This window comes from Chaetodon auriga, chromosome 20, assembly GCF_051107435.1.
Source record: "Chaetodon auriga isolate fChaAug3 chromosome 20, fChaAug3.hap1, whole genome shotgun sequence".
Lineage (NCBI taxonomy): Eukaryota > Metazoa > Chordata > Actinopteri > Chaetodontiformes > Chaetodontidae > Chaetodon > Chaetodon auriga.
Window position 1 is genome coordinate 7439358 of NC_135093.1, and position 15723 is coordinate 7455080.

Sequence of the window (15723 nt, forward strand, 5' to 3'; positions counted from 1 at the left end):
CCTCAGTGTACGTCCAGCATGCGCCGAAAGCAGGGAGTCAGCTCTTTTCTTTAAAACAGCGTGTCTAAACAAAGACAATTTCACTATGAGAGAAAAAAAAACTACATGAGTGAAAATGCAGTTTTGGCACACGTATTTAAATATTTAGAGCACGTGTATCTGTGTGAATAGATGATATGCTGTTTCCTGGTTTGTCATCCAGTGGGAGGAGCTCTCAGTGTCAGAGGATGGATGGCCGGCGTAAAGTCATTGCGTCACAGCATGAGCACAGCACTTCATTACTAATGAAAGGGTGAGCTCTCCACAGTCCACTTCTCTCAGGTGAATCCAGCATTAAAGGACTGACCGGCGACAGTGATTGTACTTCCAATTATGAGTAGTTTACTTTACTAGTATTTGATAAACTATGCTCTTTTCTTCATTGTTTTTTTGGCAATTTAACCTTCATTGATTGATAGAGGGCAGTGGAGACAGGTGAGAGAATGAGATGAATTGCAACACGTGTCCCTGTGCGGAATCAAACCATATCATTGCATGGTATGCGTCTTAGTCAACATGGCTACCGCAGCGCTCTATTTCACACCCTCTTAATGGCAAACGTGCAGATCTGAGATAAATATAATGATGGTGTGATTCAGATTTTTTAATGTGACCTATAAGCTGGTGGCTCCAAACTTTTTTGAGGTAAAATTATTCAGAAATTCACAAGAAAAATGCAAAGATTAGAAGAAAGTTGAAAAAATAGGCCTGCTTGTCGTGACCACGCAGACTCCTGTTGTGACCTCTTGAATGGTCCTGACCCTCAGGCTGGGACCCCCTGCTACAGACAGCCATTGGTTTCCATTCATTTCCTTATGGCATGAAAATCAATTAGACTCTTGAAACTTTGTTGCGTTGTGTAATTCATCACCCTGAACGCTGTCAAGTCAAATCTAATTCAGTGGAGGACTCAAAAATCCTACTGAATGATTTGCACACTATTTGGAAATCAATGGAAATCAATGGCTGCCTGGAAAGCAGGTCTACAGCCATGGTTTGGAAAATGATCCTCAGCTCTACGAAGTAGATTTACTCAAGTACTGTAGTATTTCCACGTTACGCTACTTTATACTTCTACTCAATTATGTCTGCATTTATGTAAGAGACAAATACTCCAGCTGCATTGACTTCAGGAGATCAGTAGTAATAAAACAATGATATAATACACATAGTAATGTGACAGTGTGAATGAGACGATTCTGCATGATGAGTATTTTTTCATACCCTTTGTTCACTTTGCACTGGTAGGTAGAGTGCTTGTATGAATTTTTACTTGTAATGGAGATTATTTACAACACAGTATTTCTACTTTGAGTACTTCTGCCACTCTTAGTGAAGCATACTGTGCATGAGTTGCTAAAACTTGCAAACACAAAGTTGTCCACAGGCTGAAGGGAAACACACTCAACAAAAACCACAAGGATTGTGGGATACAGGAAGCCTCTGAGTTGAGCTGAAAGTTGAAGGTTGCTGTGGTTATTTATTGACGCCGCTGAGTGAAATGTGCCAATAGCTCGGCTATACATTGTAACACTATTACACAGTGCATCATTAAACAGATCCATAAAACAGACAGGCAACCAGACCAGATTTTAATGACAAATGCGCTGATCTGAGATAAGTATAAATACGGTGTAATTCAGCAAGGTTTCATGCCTGGTTAAGCATGTACATCCTTTGGCGGCCCACTAACTGATATTACTTCAGTGCAATATTTCAGAGCACATCAACATCCCGCTGAAATTAACTCTGATGTGTGAGCAGATCCGAGTCCGGCACTCCAAACTGTCTCGTGATTATATCGAGATAGATCGAGCAAGTCGTGCACAAAACTCCCCACAATCTACAAGCTGTCCCGGCAAATTTAAATACGCCTCAGAAAAAAAACAAAAAACAAAAACAAATGGGGAGAATCGTTCTGTAATGTCTGTGCTGCTGGAAAACAGGTAATAGATGCGACGCCCTGAGAGTGTTTTTGGAGGCAGTTGGTTTTTCCTCTGTCTGATTACTAAATCCAGGGTTGATATACAGATGTAAATATGCTGCTTAGAAGCCCCCTCCTCCTCTGCAATCCCTCCCTCCCTCTTCTCTTCCATCTGGCAGACAATAGTTTAAAATTCTTAATCCATGAGCAACCATTGAACATTAGTGAATTGCAAATTACAGATGTTTTACTGTCTCTCCCCCTATTTTTTTCTGTTTTGATCTGTGCATCCCACTGTCACTCAGTGTCGCGTACGCATCCCTCGCTCCTCTGCATTCATTAGACACCCTGTGCCATCATGGCACCATATGACACTGTCATCATTTGGTAATTAAACCTTTGCTCGTTTAAATATGAAAAGCTGGCAAGGGTGTGATCATAAACAATGTTGCGCAAACCAGATTTTCCAGACTAAATGAGAATTCAAGCAACATCATGCCAGAGATTGATTTTTTTTTTGTTGTTGTTTTTTTTTTGTTTCCCCTGTCTTCACTTGGAGCAAAACAAACATTGGAAAAAGTTGCTCTTGTGCCAAATATATCAGACTGTCACACACATTAAAATTCACATAAACAGACACTTTATTTAAAGCACAAAACGGTGCACTTTAGAAAACAAACTCCAGCTTTGTGTCTAATGTGACTGACGCCATGAACGTATGCAGTTTTATGGTCATAGCCACAGATTACAGCTCTCCTCTTTCAGTAAACAATGATAATAAACCAGCATCTGACAACTTCCAACGCCGATATGTGCACGATAGCATCATGACGACGGAGGGATTTTTTTAAAACTCTAAATGATAAGCACAGGACATAACATCAATGTTGCACTCTTCTATCCCCTAAACACAGATATGTGCTTTATCATGTTGGACCACCAGACAATAAAATCTCCCCGGTGCCTGAGGACAACATCTCCCAGATTCTCATCTACATTCACACAGGCCTCCATCGCTGAAGATTTAGCCAAATGGCTGTGAAGAGGAGGAATGCCTGAACCATTACAAGCCAAACTACTGGCTTTTTATTACCACTAAACAATCTTCCTTGCAGCCGTCCTTTAGCGTACCAGCGAGCTCGGAGCCGGTGAGAAAGTATGTGGGAGGAGGCCATTCAGTCACATTATGGCTTTCCATAGATCAAGGTCACAATTTTCATGATCATTACACCACTGAAGGTGACAGGAAGCATTTACAGAAGTGATCAGGAGCTTATGTGGGAGCTGCTCATCCGTAGATTTCTGGGGAGAGGAATATATGTGTATACACAGCCCCTCTCTCTCTCTCACACACACACACACACACACACACACACACACACCCAGACACACAAACTAATCAGCAAATCACACTGTGCAGCTGACATATTATCACATCATCGTTACTAGAAGACAACTAGCAAAGACAAAGGAGGGAGAACATCAAGACAAAGAGGGAAAGTTAAAGAAATTTTCAAAAAAAAAACAAAACAAAACATTTGTGAGGTCAAAGCCTGCCACCAGGAGGTGACTGCTACATTATGCATTCACATGCCATAGGCTAACACATGTCAGCAGCCCAGCGGACAGACGCTCTGTTTCCCATATTGCTGACATGTGATTTGAAGCTGTTGGCTGTCTGGTTGGGACAGAGGCAGCTGGCGGGACACCTCCAAGCCGCCTCAGGCTGATCTCCGCTGCACACACACACAGATCCACTGAAGGATCCAGACGTGGGATCAGCTTCTCCCACAGTGATGAACCCAGGGCCTGATGGGAGGACTGGCTGCCGTGTGCCGCCTTTATCCACTGGCAGAGAGGCTTCTCTGGTGGTGAAGGCGGAGATGACAAGGAGGATTTTTCGTCTTAGCGACCAGTTTGTGTAAAATAACAAACAGAGAAACTGTGGAAGTGTTACAGTCAGACATCTACAGTCGAACTCCTGCAGACCAAGTCGAGCTAAATGTTGAAATCTTTGTGCTTTTGTCTCGCAGTCATCCAGAATATTCCAATGCCCTTACAATTTTCCCGTAAAGCCTCTCCACTCTTCGTTAAGTTCCAACCAGAGGGGCACACATTTAACTATTCATGTGGAAAGTTTGATGGGGAAGAGAAGGGATTTAGCTCTTGTTCCCAGTACAATAAATGCAACACGGAGAATACTTTTGAAAATGACAAGATACAGACCTATTTTTAATCCAGCACTGCAGGGCATATTTAACAATTACTTGTAAATCTGCATAATGAATGAGGAGCCAGAGTGTATTTTAAGTCTTTGGCACTTTATCCCCCAACTTAGTGTGTTAATGCACAGGAGATGGAAAGATGTGTCAGAAATATTGGGAATGTTTATGGAAATTTTGATTTTTTTTTTCTCTGTGTGTATGAAAAAAGAACTAAGATGCTGAAGTTAGCAGGGTTTTAAAGCTCATAATAATGATAATATTGATCATAATAATATTTTTTTATAATTTGGTGCTACTTTCATGTTTAAATGCAAATGAGATGTTAATTTTTCTTAATGATTTGCTGTACCTGAGGCATGGAAAAGCTCACAACTGTCTGACTGCTTTTGTGCTCAGGGTATGAAAAGTAATTTAACAAAGTGTTTTCTAATCAAAGTAATGTAACCTGATCTCACTTGCATTTGGATCTTTAATACAATACAAAATCACTGGAACTGCGCGTGTGCGTGTTTGTTGTGTGCGTGTGTGTGTGTGTGTGTGTGTGTGTGATATCATCAGCTGAACCTGAAGTCACTGCAGATAGAAGAATTTAATTGGAGTTAACACCAAGGTGGATGCAGGTAACGTGTGGATTTTTTTTTTTTTTTTTTTTTTTTTTTACAGTGAGAGCAGCTCGAAGTCCTTCACCTGTTTTATCACCTGAAATACGACCCTGACTGCTGTAAACTTCCGCATTGACTTTTACACCTATTCTTAATTTTTGATGATTTCCCATCAAAGACAGTAAACGGTTAAATCGGCTGCATTAAACTGACATATTTGGCGTTAAATACATCCCGAAGAGTGGCATCGATCTACAATAGAAAAGCACCGACAGAAACAACAAGAAGCGACTTTGCTGCATTTTATAATGTTTGAATTCGCCCTTTAAGACGTTTTTTTCTTCAACTTTTACTTTTATTCTAAAAACAAAAACAACAATTCAGTTAATTAAAAAAATCCTAAAAAGAATGTAATGTTAATGTCAATTTCTCACAATCCTGCCTGTCACCTGAACCATAGTGTCATGTTATTCTATTTATTTACAGAATAATACGCATAAAATGATTAAAAGCAGATGTTAAGGTGCTTTAAGAGGAGATGCAGCCTGACAACTGCTGACAAATTAAAGATTGATTACAATAAAGTCCATTTAAAATCAGAATTACAGAGCACGTGTTTCTGGGAAATTACAGGGACGTTATTTGAGATATTATGGGATTATCATATACACAAAATTATCAGAAAATTCTAGAAATATTTTGAGCGATTTTTCGTTAAAAGATGCTGAGGTTGCGCAGTGTGTGTGTGTTTCATCACAGGCCACATAATGAGTTCATAACTCAGAGGCTCAAAGGACTGGCGACATTCAGATTGCTGTAGGATGATCCTCCACAGAACAGACAGACAAATAAATAAATAAACAACTAATGATAAGAAACATAGATCACATTCTAATTTTACATCTAAACGGGAGGGGATCAATGGAAAACAGTTGTAATGATCCAATTAATTATGGGCAAAATTAAAAGCAAGTGCAAAATCAATCTTTCACGGTGTCGAGGATGGAATCAAATTGATGCTCCATCTGTTCATGCCAGCAAGATTTGTAGCCCGGAGTGGAGAAGCCTCGCTGCTGGAGCGCAGGACGCAGAGAGGAAATCCAATGTACAGTACAGTGTGGAGACATATTTCTGTGAGTGTTACACCATTATGTGCAGGTGGAGGGGCTGAAGCTGAGCCCCTCAAATCTCCTCCTGTTTATTCAGGTATCAAATGATCAGAAATACCACTCATCGTTTCAGAGAAAATGGGTTTAATGTATATTTTCTGACAAATTCAGTCAAAAATGAGCTTGGAAAGACTATTATGTGTTATTTATTTAAGCATGCATAAAATGTTACACTCCACGCGCTTCTTGGCATTATTCTCAGATTAACAGAAGGTGCAAATAGTCCAAAATCAGACACAAATTCATCCAGATCACCATAAATCTCCTGACAGACCCACCCCTCCCTCCCTTAAATCCAAAAGGATTAATATTCAACTTACAACCAGTGGTGTCAGCTCCCCTCTGCAGGGAAACTCGGATCGATTGGTGACGTTGGAATAACGCGAGACAACCGGCAGAGTGCACGAGAGGAGGAGAAGAAAAAAAAAAACACATCAATGACACCTCACCCACCTCTAGAAATATATACATAAAAAAAGTTCTCTACCACCACCCAGACGCCTCCATCATCCTCCCCACAGTTCCCCGCAAGTGTGAGCTGGTGTTCGGCGGGTGGAGCTGCTGGACCCTCGGTGCTGCTTTTTTCCAACCCTCCTCCTCCTCCTCCTCCTCCTCCTCCTCCATGCCACCTCTCCTCTTCTCCTCCTGTACAGGCCATTAGGAAGCGGGGCAAAAGATAAATTGCTCTCTGTCAATACATTACACCTCTCCTAATGGGTGCACCCGGGCTCCAAAAACATTTTCCAAACTCTTGACATGCAGCGGCGTCGTCTTAAATACTGCAGCTGTGCGTCAGAGTGGAAGTGAGTCAGGAAATTGTGTTTAAATTTGCTTCAAATTTAAGTGAGAATTCGGGATTATTTTCTGGCTTCAGTGTTGAGATGATCAGAAGTTTTGAGGCTGAATTCTTAAAGGTAAAACTACAAAAAAAAGGGGAAAAAGGGCGATAATTGATTCAGTCTTTGTGTTGTTTAAATGGCTTTTGGGAGCTCTCTGACCTCGTGTTGTAGCAGCTGAAAAAGAGAGGCCGCCTTCCTAAAAAGCGAGGGGTTATAGGGCCCATCTGACCACAGCCAAACACGCCACAGCGCACGTGCTGTCCAAACACAAGCCAAACAAAGTAAACACGTGAGAAACGCTGCATTCGTTTGGAGACGCGTCCAAATCAACGACTTCAGCATTTTCCTGCTTAATTTCTGCAGCGCGGAGATCAAATTGTGGGGAGCAGGAGGGCATGAGAGGGAGAGAAAACTGAGGGAGGGGGTGATGATGGTGTTGGTGGGGGTCTTATAGAGGGGGGAGGAGGGGAGAAAAAAAGAATGTAGCTTTAAGGGAAATGTGCAGCCGGGTGTGAAATTACAGCCTATAGTGCTACATATTGTACCAGAAGCTCACTCCAAAAACAGTAACAAAAAGAGAAATCATCCCCTAACCTGACCAGGAGGCAGAGCGCGAGCTGTGGCCGTCTGCCCCTAAGAGGTGCCCCCCAGACCCACCCACCCACCCAAATATGTAGGTGGCCAAATATGTGGAGAGCGCGTGTATACAAAAAACAAGGAAAATCAGGACGTCACGTGAAATGATGCATTTTATTTTGAAATTGGATTCTTCTTCTTGTTATTCTTATTCTAATTATAAAATTATGAAACCATTAAGATTTGATTGACTTAATCTTTTAATTTATTCATGTTTATATAGTTTATTGTATTTTTAATGTATTTTTATTGATTTTATTCTTTTTTTTTTAAATTTGCCTTTGCTTTAATTAAATTTATTTTTCTCCTTTAAAACACCTCGCAACTTAAACTCATGAAAAGTGCTCCACAAATTAAATGTATTATTAATTATACATATTAATTCTACAGTGTATCCTTTAGAAATTAGAAATTAGAAAGCTTTTTTTAATTATTATTTGAAAGGTTTCAAATCCTCAAGATTTTAAAAACAAGTTATATTTAAAGAATTCAAAATGTTGCACGTTGACTTTAATGCATTGTTTTGTTTAATTTCCCATTCAGATGACTTTATACTGCAGGTGCAAAGCTTATCTGCTGTTTGATGCTTTGCAACAGCTCACGTGGATCTACGGTCATGGATAATTGTTCCAGAAGAATATTCTTACTTATCAGGTTAACCACAGGCGCTCAAGTGCACCCCAAGTTTCACTTTTTTCGACTTCTTTGACAGCGCCTTTAAATTTGAGAAACTATACAGCGCCATCTACAGAAGCTATGCGGCACTGCTGCGTGCAGATCAGCTTCAAGTCCACTTTGAAACCACCAGTGTTCCCAGTTTGGACCAGTGCAATCATCAGCTGCATGTAAAAAGGTCAGTGCATCATGGTTTTACATATCTTGGCCGCCAACTGTGACATTTTCTTAACATAAATAAATAAATAAATAAAGCAAGAAAAACGGCTGAAAACAAACGATTTTAGGCCTACTTGGGTTCCAGAGCGGACTTAAAGACAGATGTGCAAAAAAAACCAAAACAAAACAAAAAAAACAAACCTGAGATAAAAAGATCTAATTCAAACGAGGATCAAGCTAAATCCGGGTTGTGAGGAGACCTGGACCTGTGCACACAGAGATATCCTGTATATTCCCAGAGACAGGCTGATAGTCCGTGTAATAAAGGGTAAAAATAAGACCAGAAAGAAGGACAAATTGTAAAAAAAACAATCTCTATTTCATTGATTCAAAACTTCCAGTGAGCGAGCATATAATTCACAGCTGTTATAATGTCTAATAAACTGAAATTTGCAACTCCGAATCCATCCTTTAGTTATCTCCCTCCCCTTCCTGCCGGTGTGTCAGACCCAGAGACCTCCTCATTTGGACCCCCGGTTTTTTACGTTGGCGAATCACAAAGTGTTGGCATCTATTGCCTTTGTCTGACAAGTCATCCATATAAGCAAAAGGGGGGTCTGCAGAGGGGAGGAGAGGGGGGAGGGAGGGAGAGGAGGGGAGGGTTGCAGCTTTTAGAACCACAGACACGGAGAGAGGCTTCATTCCCAGCCTAAAGATCCAGCCTAACGCATCCAGCGCACAAGAGAAGCCCGATGTGTGCGTGCGTGCTTCTCCGCCGGTTTTGACGCGTGAATCAAGGCCGCCAGGATTTGAGGAGATACCGGGGCCCTGCACGCTGGACCTCACCGCTCCATTCCGCTCACAGAACCGCGGTGTGCTCGCCGGCACGCTGTGAGAATTTACCTCTGCTCACTCCAGGCTTTGAACAGCAGCGCTGAAACCAGCACAGGTCGTCTTCCTGAAACAATCCTTCGGTCATGCTGCGCACCTGCCAGACCTCCGCTCCCGGACCGGACTGTTGAAGAGAAGAAAGGCAACTTTTGGGGAAGAAGTTGCCATCAGATCGGGTGTTGAAGCGGGGGTGGAGGGGCAAACTAAGTCCCTCCATCGAGTAGAACCACCTTTTTTTTCTCCACATTTTCATCCTTGATAGGAAGGCGAAACGGCGACTTCAGTTGATTATCTCTCTTTCCTTTGCTATCCAATGGATATTCACTGCAAAGCAGACCCCTTTACAGCTATGCACCGTAAGTAGCACAACCCGAGTTTCTCAGCCACTGCAGCTCTTACATGTATGCGGATAAAAATAATAAGGATGTCATTTCTGCGTCTTACAAAGGCCCGGAGCAGAGAGCATGGCGAGTTTTATGCGCTAACAGCATCTCGGCGCATGAACACAAACAGTTGGAGGCTGATAAACGTGCAGGCAAACATGGAAACATGAAGGCTGGTAGTGGGATAAATCGTCCCCTCATGTTTCACACCTGTGCGCAAATTTCAGCCAATGGGCTGCTTTAAAAATCTTAAAAATATATTCAGTGGCAGCGATACTTGTGTGCACAGTGCCGCGATGCGCAGAAATTAAACTTGTAAACAAAGAACATGCTTTGGCAGGTACTCTGTAATTTACACGTGTAGCAGCCTCCAGCTTCCCGCGCACTGCGTGTGCGTGTGTGTGTGTATGTGTGTTTAGGCCCAATAAGTCAGGACACATTAGTTACACATGTATTATTCAAATTATTGTAATAACAGCAAGCTCTCCAAGTCCAACTTAAGTCCACATCCAGTGTGGTTTGCTTGTAATTTGGTGAATGTGTGTGAATAATTGATGACCTCTTCCTTTACCAAATAATATGTAATATGAGTAATCAAAGCTCACTCAATTATTTAAAATTAGCGTGCTGGGAAAATGAGGGAGCTTGTAACTTAATAGCCAACACGAGCCGAGGAGCTGCTCAGAAAATAAGAGGTGTGCGTTTGGACTGCGAGGGAAAAGTCCTGGAGACTCAAATAGATCCATATTTGTAATTATTTTAAGCAGCAGTCATGACACTGGGTCACACACTCGTGGGTCAGTGTAGGTTGGAGTGAATGTATTAATTGTACGAGCTGCACAAAAACAGTGTGACAGACGAAAATTTTAAAATATATATATGTGCTGGATAATTAGGTGAAAAACAATGATGCGTTTTATTTTATTTTGAAAAACACTATTATAAAGACATCATTGTAATTAATCTTTGGTTGAAGTTAGAGGTCGATTAGTTTGTTTTTAACACAAAGAGGGGCATAAAATAGACTAACAAGCAGGTACAAAATATACAAATAATAAGATAAAATTTTAGCTGCAATGTCTGTTTTTGCTCCATTTTTAAAAATAACAAATACATAAAAAGATGCACATTGATCACAGGACACTTGGCTTGCAGTGTTGTGATAATCTCCACTCTTTTCTTTCTCTAAAAAGCACCAAAAATTTCCAAAATCCTCTTTTATCCATTAGTTATTTGAAATAATGCCTTGCAAAATATTGTGATTTGGTCACTGTGCCGTATTTGTGGAACATTTAAAGCACATGAGAACTGAAGGCGCCTCAGTGATGGCAGCAAACAACTTTCTAACGACATAAAATGAAAAAGAATAATGAGATGGTTTTAAAAAATATGAACAAAACAGAAATGTAGTATTTCATGCATCCTTAAAGGCTTCTCCAGAACATTATTAATGCATGTAAATCCACCTGCTCCATAGAAACTAGTAAAGGGAGCTGACCTTCACTTATGATATTATAAACGCTGTTTTACCTCCACTATAATTTACAAAAAAATACACTCACCTGCGTCTTCCTCTCGTACGACTTTATGTAATGTTACGGTTGTGTCTGTGCTGCTGTTGTATCCCACGTAGGGCACGGAGGTGTGAACCAGCTCGGCGGGGTGTTTGTGAACGGCAGACCCCTCCCGGACGTGGTGAGGCAGCGGATAGTGGAGCTGGCCCACCAGGGCGTGCGGCCCTGCGACATCTCCAGGCAGCTGCGGGTCAGTCACGGCTGCGTCAGCAAGATCCTGGGCAGGTGGGTGAAAAAGTGAGCGGCCAAGCCCCGCAGCCATGCAGGTAGGCTGCGCTGGGTGCGAGGAGGCGGCTGAGTCTGCAGCGAGGTGCAGTGGTGGTGGAGGAGAGAGCTGCACCTGCAGAACTCAGCTCGCTTTTGAATATACAAGTAGGTTTAATGATATTTTAATTATAGATCGACGCTATTTGTGAAGATTTGTAGAGTTCAGCTGGGTTTCTCTTATTTTTTTTTTTGTCGGTGTGGTGTTTTACAGAATGCATCTTTGCCGTCTATTCATGCAGTCGTTATGCGTTTTTTTTTCTTTTTTTGCGTTTTAATACATTTTTAAGAAAAGTTGCATTTCTTTTGAAACATCATGCATGTTTGGAGACGCCAGATAAGCTCACAATGCCCACAAGTGTGATGTTTGGCTGCAGGAAAGTTTGCTATTCGAGCATTTCTTCTATGAAAGTAGTTCTCAGACACAATAACTCTCCAAAGCTCGTAACCAATGGCTGTATCATTGCGCATAAACTGATATTAAACGCTTATCAGACGGGAGTTAACCGGCTGAATCGCGTCCTCAATATCGCAAGCTATCACCTCATTGGAAAATGTATTTTTTTTGCAGATACTACGAGACTGGCAGCATCAAACCAGGTGTGATCGGTGGGTCTAAACCTAAAGTGGCCACGCCAAAGGTGGTGGAAAAAATCGCAGACTACAAGAGACAAAACCCAACCATGTTTGCGTGGGAGATCAGAGACAGACTGCTGGCAGAGGGCATCTGCGACAACGACACCGTTCCCAGCGTCTCATCCATTAACAGGTAGGGAATGAATATAGAACCTAAAAATAGATACACGTCTAGGTTGTTTTTTTTTTCTTGTGGGGAATTTATTTGGGTTAAATAACAGGCTGCGAGGATGTAAACACTTTAATGAAGAGGGGCCGGCTGAGCGCAAATTGGGAATCATTCATCACAGCGTATCTGTGCTAAGCGCACCACCCACAGCAGAATATTGTTTGACCAACTTTGTGCTGGCCGGCGCGCCGAGGCTGCCTGCGGTCTCAGAGGTGCAATTCAATCTTTCAGACCAAACTCCCTCAACAATCAGCAGTACATCCAGGACTGAGTGAATCTGTCGAGATGAAAACCGATCAATATTCGGTGACCAGATCCCGTGGCGCTATAAAGCAGGCCAATTTTCTTTAGCACATCTAATGTGCTGGAGCTGCTGCTGGAGCTGCTGCTGCTGCTGCTGCACGCAGGCAGAGCAACACTGGCCTCTCTGCAAGATTTGGTTTTGCAGAAACGGTGTGAACGTGATTCGTGAAATATTGCATCACGTGAAAATGACACAGATTAAAAATATAAATGAATAATAAATAATAATAATAAAAATCACTTCCTGTTTATCAGTAAGGCTCCTGATTTAAATCCTTGCGTTAAGCTGACATCGTGCTGCGGTTAATATTGATGTAACATCATGATGGTGCATAAAAGTGCAGCATCAATTTTGCATTGATTGTGACATTAAAACTCTTATGTAAAACGCTTATATTCCAATTTACTGTATAACATGTAACATTTCAAGTATCTCCATTTATGCTGCAAATCTCCAGTTTCCCTGTGGAAATTCGTAAACACTGCTATGGTTATAGAAAGGCAGCTACAGGAGGACCCAGGACACCCCCACCTCACCTCGCCCCCTCCTCACCCCCCCCCCCACCACCAGAGATCCCTGGTGATGAACTTTGGTTAAGAGGCACTGTTCCATAGAGCCAGCATCAGCATTACATTTTAATGAGCTGATGGGAGAGCATGGACAGCTCCACACAAGACATCTTTTAAATAGAGAAAAGGCTGAAGAAAATTCATTTCATGCTTCGTGGCTGCTTAAAAAGCCCCATTTAAGGAGGCTCAGACACATGTATGTGATAAATTCAAAACGTACATTAATATCATTAAAAGAGCCCTATAAAGTTTTTTTTCAATTCCAATTAAAGCTTTCTATTTTGGACCGGGGGGAGCCTTATGTGTCTTTGTTTATGTGGGAAATTAAATTGTGAATAGAAAGAACTGTAATTCTATCAGCCAAATACAGTATGAGAGCTACTTTGCATTTCTATTATGGCTTAATGCTGAAGATTTCCCCCCTTTTTTTCTGAGCTGAAGAAATGTAAGATTTCAATGTGTTGCTCTGTACTCCAGCGCCACACACACACACACACACACACACACACACACACACACACACACACACACACAATGGAGTGCACACACAAATGAGACGACACAGGCATTTGTTTTGATTTAGCTGGAGGTTAATACTTCAATGCATGTCTGAATGTCTAAAGGAGCAGTTCGCAAAAATCAATGAAAACATCCTCAGCGCTTCAATCGCTGCAGCAGACTTCAAGTTGCTCAAAAAAATCCAGATAAAAAGTGAGTTTTTCTTAAAATAAATGACGACAGAAGTTAAAACAGGGCTTCCCCCGTTCAGGAAACTGAGAAAAAAAAGCAAAAGACTGGAGCCAAGGTCTTTTCCAGTTGGCTGATTCTGACTGGGGCCAGTCGTGGGTTTCTGTGGCAGACAGTCTGACCTCAGGACTGTTGACAAAAGAGGATGCTCTATTTAAACACCTTTCCCCTGCATGCATTATTAAATGCAACAGAGATAGTGTTTGTACTACGAGTCAGGGCCACCGCAACCAACAAGTAACGCTAGCCTGCTGGTAGACATAAAAACAACAAAAAAAAAAAGGCTCCTCAATGGCGCTAGACATTATTGATTCAGAAGGAAAGCAATTTTAATATTTCTTCAGGGGATTTTCAGCAACAGCCAGGTCATTAATTCATTCTCCCAAATTGCTTATTCAATATCAAGAACATGGATACCAAATAAAGTCTTTGGATTTATGTAGCACACACAAGTCAAGGGGTCGAATAACTGTTATGGGGAGAAGTGGGAAAAATAAAAACATCAATATGCGCTCTGTGGAAAGGCTTGTTGTTAGGTAGCTTTGCCTCCAAGGGCAGTTTTTTTTTTTTTTTTTGTGACAGTGTTGGATTTGTTCCTCTGAAGCCCCCCTGGCACCTACAGTAACATCAATATCCAAATCATTTGATGCATTTCTGGATAATATGGAGAAAAGTGTAAGAGGCGTATTTTCCAAATTGAAACCTGGGCTGTTTGATCTGTAAATATTTTCATTCTGCTGAAATAAAACACAACAAAGGAGCAACATCTGAATCGTGCAAAGAAATCAGCCCTGAAAGGATCCATATTCCTTCCCCGACCTCTGTTCCTTGTGCTCTAAAATAGCTCTCGTGGCACACATGATGAATAGTTTTAAAGTTTACAAATTATTGTGACAGCTCCCTTTCTCCCCAAGTGCCATTCAGATTAAAGGAATCTAATGCTGGCGTAAGCTTGTGCAAGGCAATAAGGAACTATTGCTTTCCTGTCACATATAATTTATAGCTTTCTATTTGCATCTGTTTGGCCGTGTGACTAATCCCCAACTTTTTCTCCCCAAGCCCCGATCAATACAACCTCATCCGCATTGGCACATGGGGGCCGCTGGTTCTACAGAGATGTTTGATCTGGGAAGCAGAGGGCTACTATAGGGCTGCGATCGGCCCCAGTGAAACCCCCTCCACAGTGGGGGAGAGAGAGCTGATTAGTCTGGGCCAGGTAGAGTCAGTGAAGCTGATCATTGAGGTGAATTGATGTGATTTCATGCTTTGTTTGCAAGATCACTCAGACCAAAAGTGCAATGAAGACTTTTCTCCAGAGCACACCTTTAAGGTAGAACCACTGACCAGATCCACGTCTTGTGTATGAGTTGCGTTTGATATCTTAATCACGCAATATCTCCATAAAAGCTGCCGTGACCGAGCAGCTCGCTCGCACCAGGCGCAGATTCCAGGAAGGGAAGTGGAGATGCAGCAGCTGACTTGTGCTTTCCCATTGTTCCCCAGGATCATCCGAACAAAAGTCCAGCAGCCTTTCCACCCATCGCCTGACGGGACGTCCCTGTCGACACCAGGCCATACTATAGGTAACGCTGCAGCACATCACAGCAGCAGCTTCAGCAGCCCACACTGCACATGCATGTGTAGTCATTGCACTTTGTGTTTTTCCCAGTACCAAGCACAGCCTCTCCGCCCGTAACCAGCGCCTCCAATGACCCTGCAGGATCCTACTCCATCAATGGGATTCTGGGTATTCCACGATCCAATGGTGAAAAGAGGAAAAGAGAAGAAGGTAAGAACATTTTTCTGTCTAAGCTCAGCTCAGGTTTAGCACCCAGAAAATATCTAAAAATCCTCTGACAAAAAGCTAAAAGAAAAAAAAAAAAAACTGAATAGAATTCTTTGCAGCTTTCTGCTATAA

At 41.9% G+C, this 15723-nt stretch overlaps 1 protein-coding gene across 2 annotated transcripts in view; it reads left to right on the top strand.

The window, feature by feature from the left end:
• The first annotated feature begins 8900 nt into the window (after positions 1-8900).
• pax2b (paired box 2b) overlaps positions 8901-15723 on the top strand; it is a 30725-nt gene continuing 23902 nt past the window's right edge. Inside the window, exons 1-5 of one of the 2 annotated variants that reach the window (XM_076759916.1) lie at positions 8901-9515; positions 11176-11341; positions 11952-12149; positions 15309-15388; positions 15475-15594. In XM_076759916.1, coding sequence (XP_076616031.1) covers positions 9473-9515; positions 11176-11341; positions 11952-12149; positions 15309-15388; positions 15475-15594 — 607 coding nt within the window. In that variant the 5' untranslated portion in view covers positions 8901-9472. The remainder of the gene's footprint in view (positions 9516-11175; positions 11342-11951; positions 12150-15308; positions 15389-15474; positions 15595-15723) is intronic. The other variant, XM_076759917.1, reaches the window with a different exon arrangement.